Below are 18,191 nucleotides of genomic sequence, written 5' to 3'. Positions count from 1 at the left end.
CAGTATAGATACACTAAGCTGTGGCTCTGCGAGGGTTAAACTCTCACAGGCTGCAGCCGCTGGAGGAGCCGAGTGCAGTCAGCCCCTGCAGGATCCCATCACAGTCACAGGCGCCGGCCAGCAGCCAGCAGCCAGCAGCACGCGCTCACACTCTCACTCACACTGGGAGCAGGTGGAAGAGGAGAGGGAACCAAGAGCATCCCCGGTAACTCTCCAGAGTCTACTTGTTGATATTTACCTGCATGAGGGACGGACATGGCAGGCTGGACGTGGTGATGTCTGCATGAAACAAGTGTATTTCCAACATGTCGCTACGTAGCTCATGATGCCTCCATCAGCGCCCAGCAGAGCGCAGGAGATCTGGACGGACACAAGTTTGAATCCTGCGTTGACTCCTGAAATGTTGCTGCTGGATGTTCATGAGGGGAACTGGGACATACAGGAGACACGTATGTATATTTCGTATCATATATCTCTCTTTTTAATTTGTGTTTGAATCTATTTTTAGCCCACTTGATTTCACTTTGATATTTTTGTCCTGTCTCTATTTGGCGTTGCTAGCCATCATCACAATATTTACTAGTTTGACTGTCAGCTAATGCAGGTTTATTTATCTTATATCTTTTTAAGTGATTCAGATGTGTAAAAAAAAATGTAGTTATTATGGCACTTTTTACTTCTTTTTTTTTTTTAGCTAAAATGAACTTTATCTATTGTTTTTATATCATTGTTGAATAATCGCTTATCTCTTTAAACTTTACGCTAGCTAACAAACACTTGAATATACAGACTACACACTTGTGTACGTGTTTTGGGCTCTTAATCAAAGTTGATAATCGGTGTTAGTTTTAGTCCACTTTAATATTACTCTCTAGGAAACAGGCCAGCCACGTATTGAGAATGATCGTTCAAAAATACGCCGCCTTTGACTTGGTATCTGATCGCTGTCTCACCCGGGCTGGCACGTTTCAGCACCACAGTCCACGGACAGCGACGGACAGGCGGTTCAGCACCGGACAGCGCTCACAGGTCGAGTCCAGTTTATCATTGTCCCGGATCTCCAGCTCCCACACCCCCACCGCCACCCTTGTCAGCAAGAAAAGCGGCTGTGCCTCTTAAAGCTGATTAAAATATCTTGTCGGATGAGTGGATAAACCACCTGACATTCATACTGTAGGACACCAGCACTGACTGTTCCACTGTGTCTGAGTTATTTTTTTCCTTTTATTTACAGCCACAGGAAGAAACGAAGAGGGACCCTGATGCGGTCTACTCCAGGACTATGTCTTCTTAATCCACCAGACTGTATCTTCCAGTCTTTTTAAGTGAGCGAGTGACTTGAAAGTGAAGATGATCACAACTGGACCTCAGTCGGCCTCCTCGCAGCCGCCTGACACCGTGGACATCATCCGCAGCAAGACCCACACCCGCCGGGTGAGACTCAACGTCGGGGGCCTCCTACATGAAGTCCTCTGGAGGACTCTGGACCGGCTGCCCCGCACCAGACTGGGCAAGCTGAGAGACTGCAACACCCACGAGTCCATCATGGAGATATGCGACGACTACAGCCTGGACAGCAACGAGTACTTCTTCGACAGACACCCCGGAGCCTTCACCTCCATTCTGAACTTCTACCGCACCGGGAAGCTGCACATGATGGAGGAAATGTGCGCCCTCTCGTTCAGCCAAGAGCTGGACTTCTGGGGCATCGACGAGATCTACCTGGAGTCCTGCTGCCAGGCCAGGTACCACCAGAAGAAGGAGCAGATGAACGAGGAGCTGAAAAGAGAGGCTGAGAACATGAGGGAGAGGGAGGGAGAAGAGTTTACCACCACATGTTGTTCCGAGAAGAGGAAGAAGCTCTGGGACCTCCTGGAGAAGCCAAGCTCATCCTTTGCTGCCAAGGTAGTGTCCAACCCTCTTATTTCCACACAAAAATCAGGGCACATCAAGAGAAAATCCAAGTTTTAACAAATCATCTCTCCCTCCTGAGCGTAGAGAAGTTTGTTGAGTGGAGTTTGGGCCTAATAATAAGGTTTAAATTTAGTTTTAACATCCAGAGGCAAGCACAAATCTCTCTTTGAGACTAGCTTGATCTGATGTCTGACTTTCTTTGAACCTGAACCAGTGCTTTTAATCTGTCACTTTCAGAAGCTTGAGTACAGAGAGAGGCAGACAGAATGAGAGGCAGACAGAAAGGAGGATGTTGTTGCTGTACTTAGTGCTGAACGTCAAACTTTTGCTCATTCATCAGCGTGTATTGAATAACAAGACTCTGGAACAAGTAATTTAGTTACCAAGCTTAAATCAATAATCCTAACAAGGCGCACTTTTCGAGAAGAAAAGGACCGTGTGCTGTTTTTCTGGCGAGTCAATTAAAAGTCCATTTTTGTTTGTGCTTTTTTAGATTAAAACACGTCAAGCGTTCATTGTCTCCCTTTATTGGTTTCAGTCAGATACTTGTTCCCCAGCCAGCATTGTCTGGGAGCGGGTCTCTCGGGGTAATCATTGAATGTTTGTGGTTTTCCTCCAGAAAGGATGAAAAGAGTATTGTCAGAGTTTAATCTTTGTCGAGACTTCAACAGACTCTTCAGCACATGATATATATTTTTAGACCATCATAAAGCGCACAGTCAGTCTGTCTTGGCTTCATTAGCTGTCCCTGCCTCATTTCCCGTCTAGTATTCAATCATCCAGCTCATTAACAGGCTCGTAGCTCACACTCCAGGAGCAGGAGTGCTTCACTTTGCTTGATGAATGGATATAGTCATGTTAACAGCGTTTTTAAGTGACTTTGCTAAAAGATGTGTCGGGGTCAATATTCAATTTAAAACGTGACATAACTTCCCCGGTTGCATGTTATCAATACAGCGGCTGTTTTGGGAATCTGCTCATTAAGAGATGTTGAGGGCAGTCCCTCGTTTCCAGAGAGAGTGAAAAAGAAAATACAAATCATGAGACCACCCGGCATGTCTGGCGTTTTAGCCACAAAAGATATCATGGTGGAATCATTAGTCTGAAAATTTCAAACACCTCTTTGAACAGACCTTCCTGTATAATTTATTCAGCTCATTTACTGAAGGAACCTGCTCCATCTCTGACCTTGAATCACTCGAGCCCCTTAATTATTTTTGTTCATTATTCAATCACACTGCTTAAAGATATTCTCTGTTCAAGTGCCCCTCCGTTCCCTCAGTAGCATCCTGATACCATAAATCGCACATATTAGCACCATCTAACACCAGGCCCTCTTGAACTCCTGCTGACTGGTAGGCTTTCTTGTATCAGTAAAATCAATGTATTACTTTAACATAAAAATCGAAGGTCATTTCTGTCAAACTGTAATGTTGATACATCTTCCATACATTTTATCTATACAACAAGTCCTATATAAATAGCAAAGACAGCTACACCTCACCCGAAGAACAGCAAAAACTCTTTTTGGGCAATAATCAATATCGAGGTCCACTCTGAGTCTAGTATGTATACACACACACACACACACACACACACACACACACACACATATATACATATATAAATTGATATTGTGATTCATCAACTCTCTTTTTGAAATCTGTGGTGGGTTTATACCAGTTAACAACTGTCCTTTTACAATAAGAAAGTTAATCTTTAAAAACTATTAGCAACAAATGCTACTGCTCACCAGACTTGTATATACCAGAGGCTTTTAATGTAGCTGTTTTGGATTTGTTGATCTTAATCATCGCTGGTTGATTGGTTCCAGTAAATGAGGCTATTGTTGGTCATACTAAAGCAACCTCCCTTGAAATTGAGAATGGGGTTCCTCAGGGATCTACTCTGGGTCCTCTAATATTGCCAGTCTGTATTAATGACAACATTTTTAACACAGATACATTTTCATACAGATGACATAATCTTGCGTATTAGTAGATAATGTTTTTTTAAGTTCTTCATACATTTCACATGACCCCCATTTTTTTCTGTACATAAACACATACTGTACCTTAACTATTCCTCATCCTTTTATCCAAACGTGTAACAGGAATAGAATTCAACTTTTGAAACCAGAGAAGCGAAGAACAAGATAAAAATTAAAACCAAAGTACACACAGTCATATCCCTATTTGATTTAAATTTTGTCCTTCGTATTTCTCATCCTTAAATGATATGATGGACAGGCGTGATACAGGGACGGATACACAGATGTAAGTCTGAGGCTTTTCTCTGAAAACTTTGACAATAACTGCAGCGTATCTCCTTACTTTAAAAGCTATCATGCTTTACAGAGAGCGCTGACTAGCCTCAGGTACTACATTTGTGAAAACACATCTCAGTGTCGTGCAACTTTGGATAATTGCACAGGCTTTGAATTAGATGATGCAATGATAATGTTGGATCACTTAAAATGCTTAATTGCTGCCTTACATAATAATACTTTTGCTCCTGAATGCTGACATTGTGATCTGTGTTTGATTTTGCCTTGTAAACACAGAACCTGATTTCAGTGAGAATACATGAGCATGAACATATGTTTGAATGTGAGTATTTACTCAGCTCTGAGGTTCACTGAGTTCACAGGACTAGTAATTACAAAATAAAGGGCAGGAGCAGGACCAAATAATCATGCATTTTGTATGTTATAGTGACTTTGCAAACTTAAAATAGGCCCAAGATACAGCCCACAGCACAATTGTTGTTGAATAATCAGCTTCATTTTGCATTAATGCCATATTTTGTAAATACATAACAAATCAGTTTTTAAAACAAGCACACTTCAGGAAGTGCCTTTGGGCTCTTTTAATTAATCATTGTACATTTTAGCATTGGCTGATGTCTCTCTCTCCACTGTGGCAGTCGTTCAGCTTGAATTACTTTGGTGAGTCAAACAGAGAATTAGGAACACAACTTTTGTCCTCCTCCCATGATTATACTCGCATGCAAGCTCTTATCCTCAGCTAAACACAGAAGTACACGTGGTACATTGTGCACAATTAGAGTGAACTTTGAAAGGAAAGAACGGGTAGGGAAGCTGGCGTTGTTTGACTAATGGGGCCATTCCCTCACGAGTTAGTTTTCCATATTAGACAGCACACAGTAAAAATGTCAAATTGAGGTTAAATGGCAGCCATTAAATGCAGCCTTGTTTCTGAGGCTTAATTGAAGAGTTGAATCGGTGAAATGGCTTGTTCCCAAACACATATTCCGCCTCATTTATTTTTCAGTACTGATGAAATTTTAATTGCACATTAATAACGCTTGACTTAATGCTAGAGAGATAGGTGTGATCCAGAATATCCATAACTCAAGATGTCATGTCATCCTGGAAGTTTTGGAGTAATAGCCCCCCCAAAAATACACGTAGAGTTCAGGACGAGCCATTTTTCACGTGAAAGCAGCATGAATGACGCCACGTGTGCCGGCAGTCTGTGTCTTCTTGGGTGTGTTGAGGTGTTACTGAATAGTTTGAGTCTGCATTTCTTCCACGAGTCGGCCCACTGAATTATTTAGCATAACAATATGGACTCCTGGAAACACAGGAAAATCTTGCTGGTAATCATTTTATCAATAAAAGATTAGCTGTTGTTGATACCAAACAGTATCTGCTGTCGGCACACGTCGTCACTTTAAACGTGGCCCAGCGGGAGGAAAAGGTTGAGTGGGTTGTGAACGAAACCCGCCTGTGTAATGCAGCGTGTCCCAGCATGCCTCTGTTGCTCATTTCTCCCCAAGGTGCTGTTCAGTCTCAGAGGGATCACACACGCTCTCAGGGGTCTGGCAACACAACAGGTCATGGCTGTGAAACTCTGAAAGCGGCGTTCTGCAAAGGACCTTAAACCTGTTTTCTCAATCTAATTACAATGTGTGATGAAGTTTGACGAAGCAGGGACAGTTCTGCTTATTTCTGCCTGTTTGGTTTTGTCTGCGCTCTTCTCATTGCTGTTGGAAAGGGGCGGGGCTTAGTTGGAAAATGGTGATGTCATGTACTTCAATGCACCAATCAGGATATAGCTCAGTTTGAATCATGCAATGACATCTGTGAGGGTATTAGCTCAAGCTGACAGTTCAATCTGCTAAATATTCTAAACTTTAACAATGTTTGCAACTTATTTAGTCAAAAAAAAAAAGTGGAATGTGTAATTATGTCATAATATATTTAGATACATGTTTTCAAACAAGTTGTGTGGTGCTTTAAAGATGTGTTGACTTCAGGTAGTTTTAAAGCTCCTGTGAGGAGTTGTTAGCTTGCTATGAACCAGACTGAAATCAATACTGATGCCTCTATGTGAGATACAAAAGCCATCCACAACAAGGTTGATGCTATCTTTATAGTTGTTATTAATGCCTGTAAGCACTGCCGGGGGGGTAGGTGTCAGACGAGGTGTTAAGGTGGCTGCACGTTGCCCAGACGACGCCCAACTCACCTCAACATTCTGAAGTTGGCAGTTGCTGGTTGCATTCTTTAGAATGTTCCGGAAACCAACTGCCAGCTCCACAATGCCCAGACACCAGCTGACAGGACAGACTTTTGCTTGTTTAAGTTTTTGCTTTATTTTGCACGGACGAAGGTCGTGCGTACTGATGTTCCGCATGCGAGTATAGGCCAGTTGTCAAGGGAACGCACTCTCAGAATATTGCGCTTTGTTGGGAAAAGGCGCACATTGGTCCGACTTTCCACAACTCCACCAAACCTGACTGGAAAACTCAAACCAACACCAACTGTCGGCGCACACTGACCCGACTGTTAGTGTTGGTTGCCGTTAGTCTGGGCAGTGTGCAGCCACCATTACACTTTGTGCTGCCAAAACAGCCTGTTTTCTATATTTTTCCAAGGCAAAGTTTCAGAGCGAGTGATCAGATGAGATTTTTTGTTAAAAAACACTTCTTACTCATGTACAGGACGAGATCAGCCAAGCGATAAGAGGTACCACTTTGTCCACAGGGGGCGCCAAAATCAACACCAACCAGAAGTTGGTTGGAAGCTTTGTAAAAAGTTAAATTCTCAAAATGTTGCACCATAATATCGAGTCACCTTTTATAAGTCTTAATAGTTTAAGAGTTGTATTACAAATTCAGAATAAATTATAACCAGATTATCTTTAGAAATACTCCTTGTAGTTGTCACGGTTACGAGTTAAACAAAATGGTGAGGACCCAGATGCAGACTGAAATAATGGATTTAATAAACAAAAGGCAAAAATCAAACAAAATCTAACTCCAACAAAAGACAAAAAGGAAAATCAAAAGGCACAGCAATAAACTCAAACAAAACCAGGAACAGGTAATCCAAGAGACACGAGGAAATCACGGCACGAAGACAATCCAGAGTAAGGTCATGGACAAAGACTAACACACGATGGAAGACATAGACTCACGCACGATGGATGACAATGAACAGGCAACAAGACAGGGGAGCACAAAGACTAAATAAACTTAGGAGGTGAGGCTAATCAGACACAGGTGAGACAATCAAGGGGCAGGTGAAAACAATCAGGGCAGGGCACAGAATCAAACAGGCGGGAAAACGCACAAAGGCAGGAAGTGGACCAACACGAGAGACAAGGTGACAAAGTAAAACAGGAAATGATCTAACCAAAGAGACACAAGTGAAATACTTAACTAAACAAGACTAAACACTGACAAGAACACAGAATAAACTAAATACAAAACTAAACGATGAAAACTCATGACAAGGGACAAAGTGACAAGGTAAATCAAGAAATAATAACTGAACACCGAAATACAAGACAAAAACATAACTAAACTAGCATGACTCATGACAGTAGTGAGTGTAAGTCAGTATAAATTAATCAGAATTAAAGTCTTCTGATGTTTGGTTTTATTTTAACATTGGATGTAGTAAATAACGTTTCATGGCTTAGAAAGATGAGAAAACAAATATGTGTTGTGTAAAAAGCAACAACAAAGAGATTTGACATATCAATGAGATGCAGCAATTAGAGTTACACACACACACACACACACACACACAGAGGCACAAACATAATTGGATTGCTAATCCTTTCCAGGCATGGGAGCGGATAGAGGAAATTGTGAGATATTGAGACCACAAATTGCTGCTCTGTATAATTCATATTATAAAGCCACTTACAGTTAGAGTTTAGGAATGTACAATAGATGTTAGACTTCCCCATCTAACTTAATGGGAAGTTGATTGAACAAAGGCTAATGGTCGCTTAACAAACTTGATGGTTCTGATGGTAAAGTTCCTATAACGTGTCTGTACATTCAGCTTTCGCTTTCTGACTCCTCTGCACTCTGGGAATTTGAGTTCATGTCTTCTAAAAGCCTTGCAGCGCTCTCCCTTCCCACTCGAGCTTTGGTCCACAAGAACCGGATACTGAGCTATAAAAACTGACACTTGGTTGTTTTGCCTCAGCAGAGGCTGTTTGAACTAATTGCATGGAAACTTCTCCTCTCAGAGAGCGAGAGAGAGCCATGACTAGAGGCCTTTAACAGCACTTCTTCCCGCACATCAGACATGCCCAACTGACTTCCCTGTGAGCACTTTGCTTTGTTGTTTGCGATGTCTGTGTGCTCCCTGATATCCTCTGTGTTCTGTTACCTGCTGCACAATCACCCCACATGGCCCTGCAGATGCCTTTTTGTTAGAAAAGGGATGAAATCGATCGCAAAGACATTAAGACGTAAGGCAAGCCGGGTTGTTCAGGGACACACCCCGAGCAGCCATTAGGACGTGTGACTTCCCACGGGCCGCTGCCTGCTGATAGCTCTGCATGAGGGAGCTCCACTCGTGCTAACCTCCAGCGCCCTGTCAGAGCAGAGGGACCACAGGACATGAAGCGCCACAGTCACTATGATTTTATGCTTTCTGTTGTTATTTTCAGCCGAGAGTTCCTCTGCCTCTTTGTGTTCCTGTCTCCCCCTCCTTACCCTTTCCCTTCAACTGTATCTGTGTGTGTTTGTATGCTAATTTCCACGCATGGGGCCATCCAGCAGAGTGCATTTTATGAGTTGTTTTTATGTGTTGTTGCTGGTTGACGGCAAGTCTTCCGTCGTGCTTAGGTGAGCTTTGAATAGCCACAAATCAATGGCACACAGTTTCCCTGCTGCCAGACTGATTACAGCACCATCTATCACCAAGTCACGAGGACTATTTGGCAGTTTGACAAAGTGGAACTAAAGTCTGTGTCTCCTTATTGCTCTCTAATCATCCCATCTCTGTTGTACTCCCTCCTCTCATTACTCCAGTCCAAGTAACCTAATCAGCATGTAAGCTCTTACTATTGCACCAACTCTAATTAAAGACAGAAGGAACTCTATAAATATATTTGTTTTTCTGATCTACCTGCACGGAGATAAAATCCTCCTTTTTCATAACACCCAAGGAATGGATCCAAATTTCATATCAAGAGGCCATATTGAAGACAGACATCCATCTGACACATGAAGATCTTCCTTCTGTAATCGCAACCACACACACTCTAACAACTGAGAGACACATCAGCTTTATCGATTTAAAACGCCCCTTTGATGCTCTTTGATCATCGCGAGCGAACCACGTGAAATTCACCTAAGGAAGTAGCACGTCCCATCAGAGAGGCTGCTGATCGATGGGGAAAATCTGCCCATCTGTGAGCGGCAGAGATGAGGATTAAATTGTTTGTGTGTCGGATCGAGGGGGTTCCATATGTAGCTTATTTGCTAAGCCGAAATGATTTCTCGGAGACTTCAAAGACTAATGTTGCAATCGGAGCTTCCGCGTTAGTTTCTCATGCATTTCACAAGTGCACCTTTAGACGCTTCATTACTTTTCATTAGGCTGCTACTGAGAACTATATTACTCTCTAATGTATTGCAAGCTTGAAGAAATGTACTGTTTTAAACAGGAGCCGACGTTTTTACAGCAATTCTCCTTCACTTATGCAGAAATTACGTTTAAAAGCTTCCTTCCTGCTGTCTATCAATTATTTCCTTCATGAATAGAAGTGCTTTGTTACCAGCATGGACTGACTGTGCTTTTACTTCTTTAGTGTTTGATTTGGTGAGCGACTACATCAACGACCCTAACATTCAGGCTTTACATTATTTAATTTCCCCTGGTGGCTGTACATTGGTGCTTTAACCCTGTAAGCTTGTTCAAACCTTGGCTAACAACATGGCCTTCTTGTATGTTTAAACAGCCTCTATTTCAGTCTGACTTCCGTCCATGGGCGGAAGGTTATATAGGATTAAGGGTTGTGTAAGAGCGTGAAATTCTGCAACTCAAGTTGTCATATGGAAATTTTCATTTCATTTCTTCGTCATTTTCATTGATATGAAAGTATAATATGTGAAATTAGAAGCTCCTTCTCATGCTCACTGTCTCACTCTTAATGACTAATCAATGTAAAAATAATAGCAATGGCTCAAATGACTAATTGAATGTAAAAGCTGTTGTGCATGATGAACTACAGCACAATTAATCAAATATTAAACCCGATCACGATTTTGGCTTCTCACGATTAAATAATTGATTGACAGCGATATTCACGTTTAAAATGCAGTCAGCCACTCCCCCAGGGGGCGATAGAGAGGTTTTAGCTTCACTTTTGGGGGAGCTGGCATGTCATGTCAGGAGAGCCTACTCTATGGCGCCTACCTGGCAGTGGCAGTTTAGAGTGGAAGTAAAGCAAACAACAGAGGCCGGTGTTTCGGTTCAATGAGTGACCATATTTACCATCCATAACAGCGTGGGTGTACAGTGCCACACCCTATCCACCCAAGATAAAAGATAGACTCTCAAAGTTAGACTGGAATCACCAGAGCAATTTGCAGTGCGTTATGCCTCGAGAAGATGAACCAAATTCAGGTAAAAAACCTTGTTAAGTCTTAACTCAATGCAAAGTTTGTACATGAGCTGCAATGCATAAAATACTACTGAAACATTGCTTTGTTTATTTAAATGTGAAAGTACATGAAAAAAATAATAAAAAAATAATAAATAATTGTCATGAATAATCGTTATCTCAATATTGATCAAAATAATCATGACTATCGTTTTGGCCATAATCGTGCAGCCCGATGATGAACCCACGAAAAGTTATCACCCAACTTGGCAGTTTCCGTTAGCGCTATAATGGAGCATTTTAGCACCTTTCAGCTAATAGTTTATGTTTTCTGGCCCTAATAATGTAACTGTTTTTTTCTTCTTTTAAGATTTTTGTTACTGGATCTCATCTGCATTGTTTTTATGGTACGCAGCTTCTTTTAGCGAACAGTTCTGATAAACCGACTGTATGCTAACTGGTCAGCACCAAACAGCAGACTTACAAAGTTAACAACTAGCCTTGTAGCTGCTAAAGAGCCATATTAATCCCTATTTAGTTGGTGGAGACCCAAAACAAAGATAAAAAGAGGCTTATATTCATTAGGTTGACAGAAACACAACTGCAAATTAATGACAATCTCGCCCTGTATCTGCTAGAAGTGCAAGTTAATAAATTAAGTATCAACCTAAAGGTTTTAACGTTATAGTGTTTACTGTAATAGCTTTGTGGTGCTGCTTTTCACCACACCCTGAATTGGGAAAAAAGCAACTAAGCAGGTTCAACGCTTTGGGTGGAAACATATTATTCTGATTGAACTGAAAATGTATTTGTACTTAAGAGATGAACAAAGAATGTTTAAGGATCTCTATTGGTGGTCAAAGAATGTTTAAGGATCTCTATTGGTGGTCAAAGAATGTTTAAGGATCTCTATTAGTGGTCTAGATCAAAGATTTGACAGTATTTGAGAGGCCATGATTTGAGTGGGTAGGAATAAAAAAGACAGTGAATCTATCAGTCCATCTACCAGAGCATGGATGGCTGCCTTGTTGTTGCAGTGTAGAGCGTAACGTTTCAGGAAGAGGTTCTCGACTGTAGCCCCTCCATCGCCTCCACTGTTTCCATGGAGAGAGGTGATCTAGCACGCTACATTAGCTTATCACGCGAGCCAGCTGGGGCAACACTGTATGCAACACAAACACACACAGACAGACTCCCACTGCAAAGTATCTCTGTGTGACAGACCTACTAAATCCATGCTTTATTTTTGGTACAATGCCTTATCTGACTGTCCTTATATTCCTCACACACTGCTCTGGCTGCGACTGCGGTGATCCTCACCGACGCTGACATTTAAAAAAGGTGAGGGGTCAATCGGGAGTGGACGGAGACTCAACTACTCTTCCGCAGACCTTCATTCATTATTCAGTCGGACCTGTCAGCGCGAGAACATCAGTCAAGAAGATGTAAAGTGGTGAAGGGCCGAGTGGTCACCCGCAGACTAAAACAGAAGTTTCCAGAGAGTCAGATGTTCGGACCCAAAGCCATAGCGTGCTAAAAGCACTGCTAAAGCTACAGTTTCAAACAATGCCAAGGTTTTCATCGCTCATTCTTCAAGCTGAGACTGAAAAGGTCAGATTGCATCCACCTGTACAGAGATGACAGACTTGACTGAATAATGCAATGAAATTCTGTAGTCTAATACATTTCCTGACAGCAGATGTATTTTCTGTGGCGTCTGTAATCCATCTCTGAGTTTTCACAGATTTTTAAAGTTGCCCTTTTTGGCTTCTCAGCTCAAGTGCTACACATGCTTTACCCGACTTGTCATCAGTTGGTGACAGCGGAACAAAAAGATGGCTCATGCATTTTTTACCACCTACTTTCGTCATGTACACCTCATCCCGGGTCACTTAGCTGTCAGGCAAATGGTGAAGAAGCACAATGCGATGACACTGTAGCTGAGGAAGTTTGGAGCTTTGTGCTTTTGTTCGGTTACAGCCCCAGAGCTCAACTTTTTTTGTTAGACTTACATCCCCTCATTGTCGTCAGTCCTTGACAATATCCTCTGGTCATTTGAGCTGGTAGGACAAGGCTAAGTTGTTTTAAGAGCTAGCTGTGTCTCGGAGAGGAGCTTGCAGTGCTGCTCTTTTGCATGCAATGTCTATAAAAAGCAATTTCTGAATGACTGAGCATGGTTTATTCTCAGGGGGGAAAGTACACAAAAATATACTGTATTTACAATTTCATTGTCATACTTTAGTGATGAACAGTTGGTATCTTTTGAGTTACTATGTGCTTCCTATTCGAGATGGGACAGATCACATGACACCCAAGGGTAGATAAGTTTCACAAGCATTGTAAAATTAGCCTCTTTTTTGGTTTATAAAAAAAAAAGTGTTTTGGGGCTTAAATGATGGTGGTATCAGGATGTTTTTAAAATACAATTAGTAAATTCACCATGTTCACATGGTGGCCATTTCCCACGAAAACTCAGCGTGGTTAGCTCAAGTCTGGTATATTGTTGTACTGCTGTATTCAAGGAAGTAAGTAAGGTGGGCTAACTGACAATTGTTGTCATTTTACTGCTGCCTGATTAATAGCAAATGAAATGCCATATTTCAAAGTAAAACAACATATATGATAGCCTTTTAGCTAATGTTAGACAACAGCTAACTTTAGCATTCAACCACTTTGTAGCTAACAATACATTAGCAAGAAAGGAAATTCCTAGCTAACATTACTTTATCGAGATATTTATGCCTCTCCTATTTTACCATGTGATGCTAAATAATGTAGATATAAGCTTTCATCCACTTCCACTTCTGAGACAACAGCAATATAAGCTAGTAAGTGGCTGAATGCTAACGTTAGCTGATGTCTGATTGTAGCTAATAGGTTATCAAATGTCTTGTTTTTACTTGATAAATGGCCAGATTTCCTTTTCAAATTTTCAATATCAGTTGTTTTTTCAGTTGCTGATCAACTGAGAAGCGTTGAAATGATAATGATTTGTTCGACTTACAGCCTGGAACACAGCAGTATGACTTTATAACTGAGCGTGACATCAGAGAGAAACAGTCGCTGTGGGAATGTAGCGAATCGTGTTTCTACAAATACAAACCAAGCACCACAGGACAGCATGTAGGGTTTCAAACGGCAGCTAACACAAGCTCAGAGCTGCTGCCAGACTGAGGAACAGTAATTACCTGAACCTGATACAGAACCCAACACCTAAAAGCTCCACGGACTAACAGTCAACAACAGGGTTCAATTAACACGAGATCGCCTGCAGTCTCTTGCCGCGTGGCACCGTGTCTGCCATGGTAGACAGGCTGGATTAAACAAAGCGTCGGGTTACTGTTTGCGGCGAGCGTATCTCCTTGCACTGTTTGCACCTTGGAGTATGGCGGTACAGTAACAGAGCAGACATTTTAATTTGGTTATCTGCCTGAAACAGATGCTTTTATATGAACTGATATGCATCAAAAGGTTAAATCAGAGGCTGCACGATTAGCTAGTGAGGGATAATGTCAGCAGGAATAGAGGCAGATGGGTGAGCGAGATACCCATTGTGTTGCAGACAGGTCTCACTCAATAGCTCCTGCTCTTTAGCAAACAGAGTGAGAACGATAAGCAAACACAGAATCTATAGATAAATCCCCTCATCTGTGGTTTACATTTTGCAGCCCGCATTCAGGGAAGAGAAGCATTACATAAGAAAGCTGCAGATCCAGTTGTGTGGCTGCTGAGTATTTGAAATACACTTCACAGTTTGAGTGTGAGGGAGAAAAGTCCCTGTTTGGTTTATAGCGATTATGCCGCTCTTAAGGTGTGGTTGGCTTGAGTGGGAGTGAGGTGAGGGGGTTATCTGGTGTCCCCACCTCTAATGATCGCAGCAGGTTAAGTCCGCACAGGGAGATAAGATGTTGCCTTCACTTTGTTCTGATCTTTTCACCTTTTCGCTCACCTGTGCAGACCCCAAAAAGAGCAGCGGGTCCATTAGAGATCAGTCTGTGTGTTACCAGAACCGAGGCAGCGTGCGTGTGTCTACTGAGATAGAAACTGTCACGGGGAGTTCGATTTCTGGATCGATGTGTCCGCCTACTCTCTTTCATTCCTATGGAACAGAATAACTCATTCAAAACAAGGCGATCAATAATGACAGAAAGCATGACACACCTGAAGGTAGAGTAGGTTTCTCTTTACTATTTAAAGAATTTTGTATGAAAACTAAGAACCCCAGCATGAATTCTCGACATTGAGGTCTTTGCAACGACTTCTATCCCTAAAAGTTTTTGGCACAAAGAGAATTAGAAGGACAAGACTGGTACGACTGATGAAGCCACCTTACTGACATCTAGTGCAGCCCCACCAGATTCCCTACCTTAGCACCTAAATGGCACTCCTCTCCCAGGGGCCTTCTAAAAATAAATACACTGTCACACTTACACAAACACGCATGTGCGCACTAACAGGCACAATTTCCGACCTTTCTCTGTCTTTTTTTAGCCTGTTACTTTCCCACTCATTCTACCCCACGAAACACACACATATATCCTTAAATAGACACATTGATGTTGTAATTTAGGTGATCCTTTGTGATGGGCTGGAGCCTTTTTATAAGAAGACATCAAACTGTTTCGGCAGTCATCTAATTTCATAACGGCAGACAGTCGGATTCACGAGTATGTTTCTTCTTTCCTCTCTCTAGATCATCAGAGTACAGCTAAGGTGTTCTCTCACACAGAGGGAGACAGAAAGTGTGTGATGGGGTGGAAATGAAAGAGCGTGATTGGTGTGATGGCAGAGTGTCTGTGGTGACAGAGACTGGTCACAGGGTTGTGGTTTTACAGTGAACTCAGTGCCCCTCACTGTAGCCTCAAGTGTTGTAACATTTATTTTTAAAAATCACAAAAATCTGAATACATCTCTCTCAAATTCAAAATGATGGTTAAAGATTTCAGGAAAGATTTATGCTCTGGTCTGTACGCTAGTTTTTGTAGCCAGGTAGCTTAGCTTAGTTTAGCATAGCATAGCATAAAGCCTCCAAACGTGGAAAAGGCTAGGCTTGCTGTAAACTTCCGTAATAAAATTGTCCTAAAGCTCACTATAGAAACCCAACGTTTTAAAACAACATTTAGCTGTTTTTCAAGTGGTTTGGTGGGGTACTATCTCTTTCTTTTTTCTTCCCCGACCTCAAGTAGAGACATATCCACTTGTTAAACTGCAACTTGTTGTGATTGAGCTTAAGAGATCTTGGTAGGTACATTTAGTTACCTCTGGCCAGAGCCTGGCTGGTTTTTCCCTTGGTTTCAGTCTTAATGCTAAGCTAGGCTAACTGGTAGCTTGTTCTAGCTTCATATTGAATGTACTGGTTGTGTTTGGTATCGATCTTCTCTAAATCTCTGGAAGAAGACAAATGACTCAATTTCTCAAAATGCTAAACCTTTCCTTTAAATAGGGATTTACTTATAATGTCCTGTGTGCCTCTTATTCCACAGTACACGGGGCTTATTGGTACTTGTTACCTAATGGCTGCTGTAATTGGTACCTAATGGCTGTTTCATTTGCACTTGATGGCACAGAACAAATAGACCCTCAGAAGTTTCTCAGATACTCAAAAACGATTTTCCACAGTAAACCCACTCGAGTACCAAAGAGTAGACAGTAAGAGATGGTTATACAATGACAGAGGCAGTGGAGCTGTGCACTCTCATTTTCACTGCAGGTAAAATCAGATATTCGACTTGAGTAGAATTTTTTTTGGGGCACAAATCATACATTTTCTAGATGTCATGCTTTAAGATGCATTTAAGATACAAATACCTAGACAGCTTACAATATCTGTGTGCATGAAACACTGCGTTATATGAGTGTTTGTTTGTACTGTATTTACAGTACCACGTACTTTATGTAGGTGTGTGTATTTGTCATGCTTTTCTGAGAGAGAGACAGAGAGAGAGAAACAGAGAGAGGTGATGTGGGAATGAAAAGCTTTTCTAGGTCAAAACAGCAAAGAAAGATTTTGGTTCTATTTAAAACTGAATAAAAGGACATCCTTTCTGTGAGTCTCTGTTGTGGAGGTTTTAGTAGAGCGTGTCTGGCTTCGGCTGCCAATCAGCCGTGTTTTTCATCTGTCAGGCCGCGAAGTTTAATAGACAACAGATTCACTGCCAGACCTGTCGCTCACACACACTGATGGACTGTAGAAACATTTGAGTCAGAAGAGCAAATGTCAGTTAATAAAATGTAGACTACAGAGTGAACATATGGTGATGTGAGAGAGAGAATCAAAGGCCACATCTTTGCGGTATAGGTATGCTAATATTGAAGCTAATTATGTGAGATTGCTGTGGTTTCGCTGACTGAGGAGGAACTGCTGTTCATTTGTCGTAATTATGTTCATGAGCAGTGCTTTGGGTAGCAGAGTACTGTAAACGAGCCATACGAGACTCAGGGGGTCACCTTAGTGGACGACACTAATGAGGAAGTCCCTTGGGGGTAGCTGAAAGCAGTACACTTCCCCAGGTAACTCACCTGAGACCCTGTGGCCACTCATGGCATCCAATGACTGACATATGCAGGTGCATCTAATTAAAAGGCTCCCTGAAAGTTCCTACACATTTATCTAAATAATGTAGTTAGTGTACCACACTGTACTACACTAAACCAGTGTTGTCTGGCAGTGCAGAGTGGGTGGATTGTGTGTGTTTCAATCCCACTAATCTCCAGGCAGCAGTCCCAGGAGTCACTGTGCTCCCCAGTCTGCTGCCAGTGCCTCAGCCTACTCGCTGCTCCAATTTCTCGCCGCCTACCTCGCACCAGCCACGAGCTCATCTCCTAACCTCTGTCTGGTGTTAGATAGAGGCCACAGAGATGTAAAGACACGTAGGTTTTAACTGGGCCAAGCAGGAGAGGAAAGGCCAGATGTACAAAAGAAATTGTACTGTTTATGGTCTTTTACTCTGTAGAAGTGCTATCGATGTTATCCACATGATCTATGCTCTACTCAGCCTTCCAGTCCATTGTAAGACCTGCTGGCTGCCATCTGCTATCTAATTTAAGTTATTTTATATGGTAATGAACACTACTGGAAAGAGGCACAGTCACATGACCTAAAGCAGCCGGTTCAAGCTCATAATTATTGGAAATTCATTGTTTGGCCCCCGCATGCTAGGAGTGCCTTCGATCACTCAAACTACCTCAGGTGGCTCCGTCTCCCATGAGAGCACAAGCTGAGAGTCGATGGGTCCTGTGTAAACTGAGCAGCGTGATGTAAATTGAAAGGGTTAGTGATCTGTGGGAAACTTGACTCCCCTGTCGTTACATTAACACATTTGTGGCTCCAGGTGCATCTCTCCGAGGACAGAAACACGGACTCCTCTGGGACAGTTTGGGAAGTCTCACTGTGTTAGA

At 42.1% G+C, this 18,191-nt stretch overlaps 1 protein-coding gene across 1 annotated transcript in view; it reads left to right on the top strand.

The window, feature by feature from the left end:
- Positions 1-1,350: 1,350 nt before the first annotated feature.
- Positions 1,351-18,191, top strand: part of LOC138605586 (potassium voltage-gated channel subfamily B member 1-like) — a 37,568-nt gene continuing 20,727 nt past the window's right edge. Inside the window, exon 1 of the mRNA XM_069677946.1 lies at positions 1,351-1,905. Coding sequence (XP_069534047.1) covers positions 1,351-1,905 — 555 coding nt within the window. The remainder of the gene's footprint in view (positions 1,906-18,191) is intronic.

Source organism: Semicossyphus pulcher, unplaced genomic scaffold, assembly GCF_022749685.1.
Source record: "Semicossyphus pulcher isolate SPU_LCO1_2020_fin unplaced genomic scaffold, fSemPul1.0.p SCAF_3, whole genome shotgun sequence".
Lineage (NCBI taxonomy): Eukaryota > Metazoa > Chordata > Actinopteri > Labriformes > Labridae > Semicossyphus > Semicossyphus pulcher.
The sequence above is the reverse complement of the archived record's forward strand: the minus strand, read 5'-3'. Positions and strand labels throughout refer to the sequence as shown.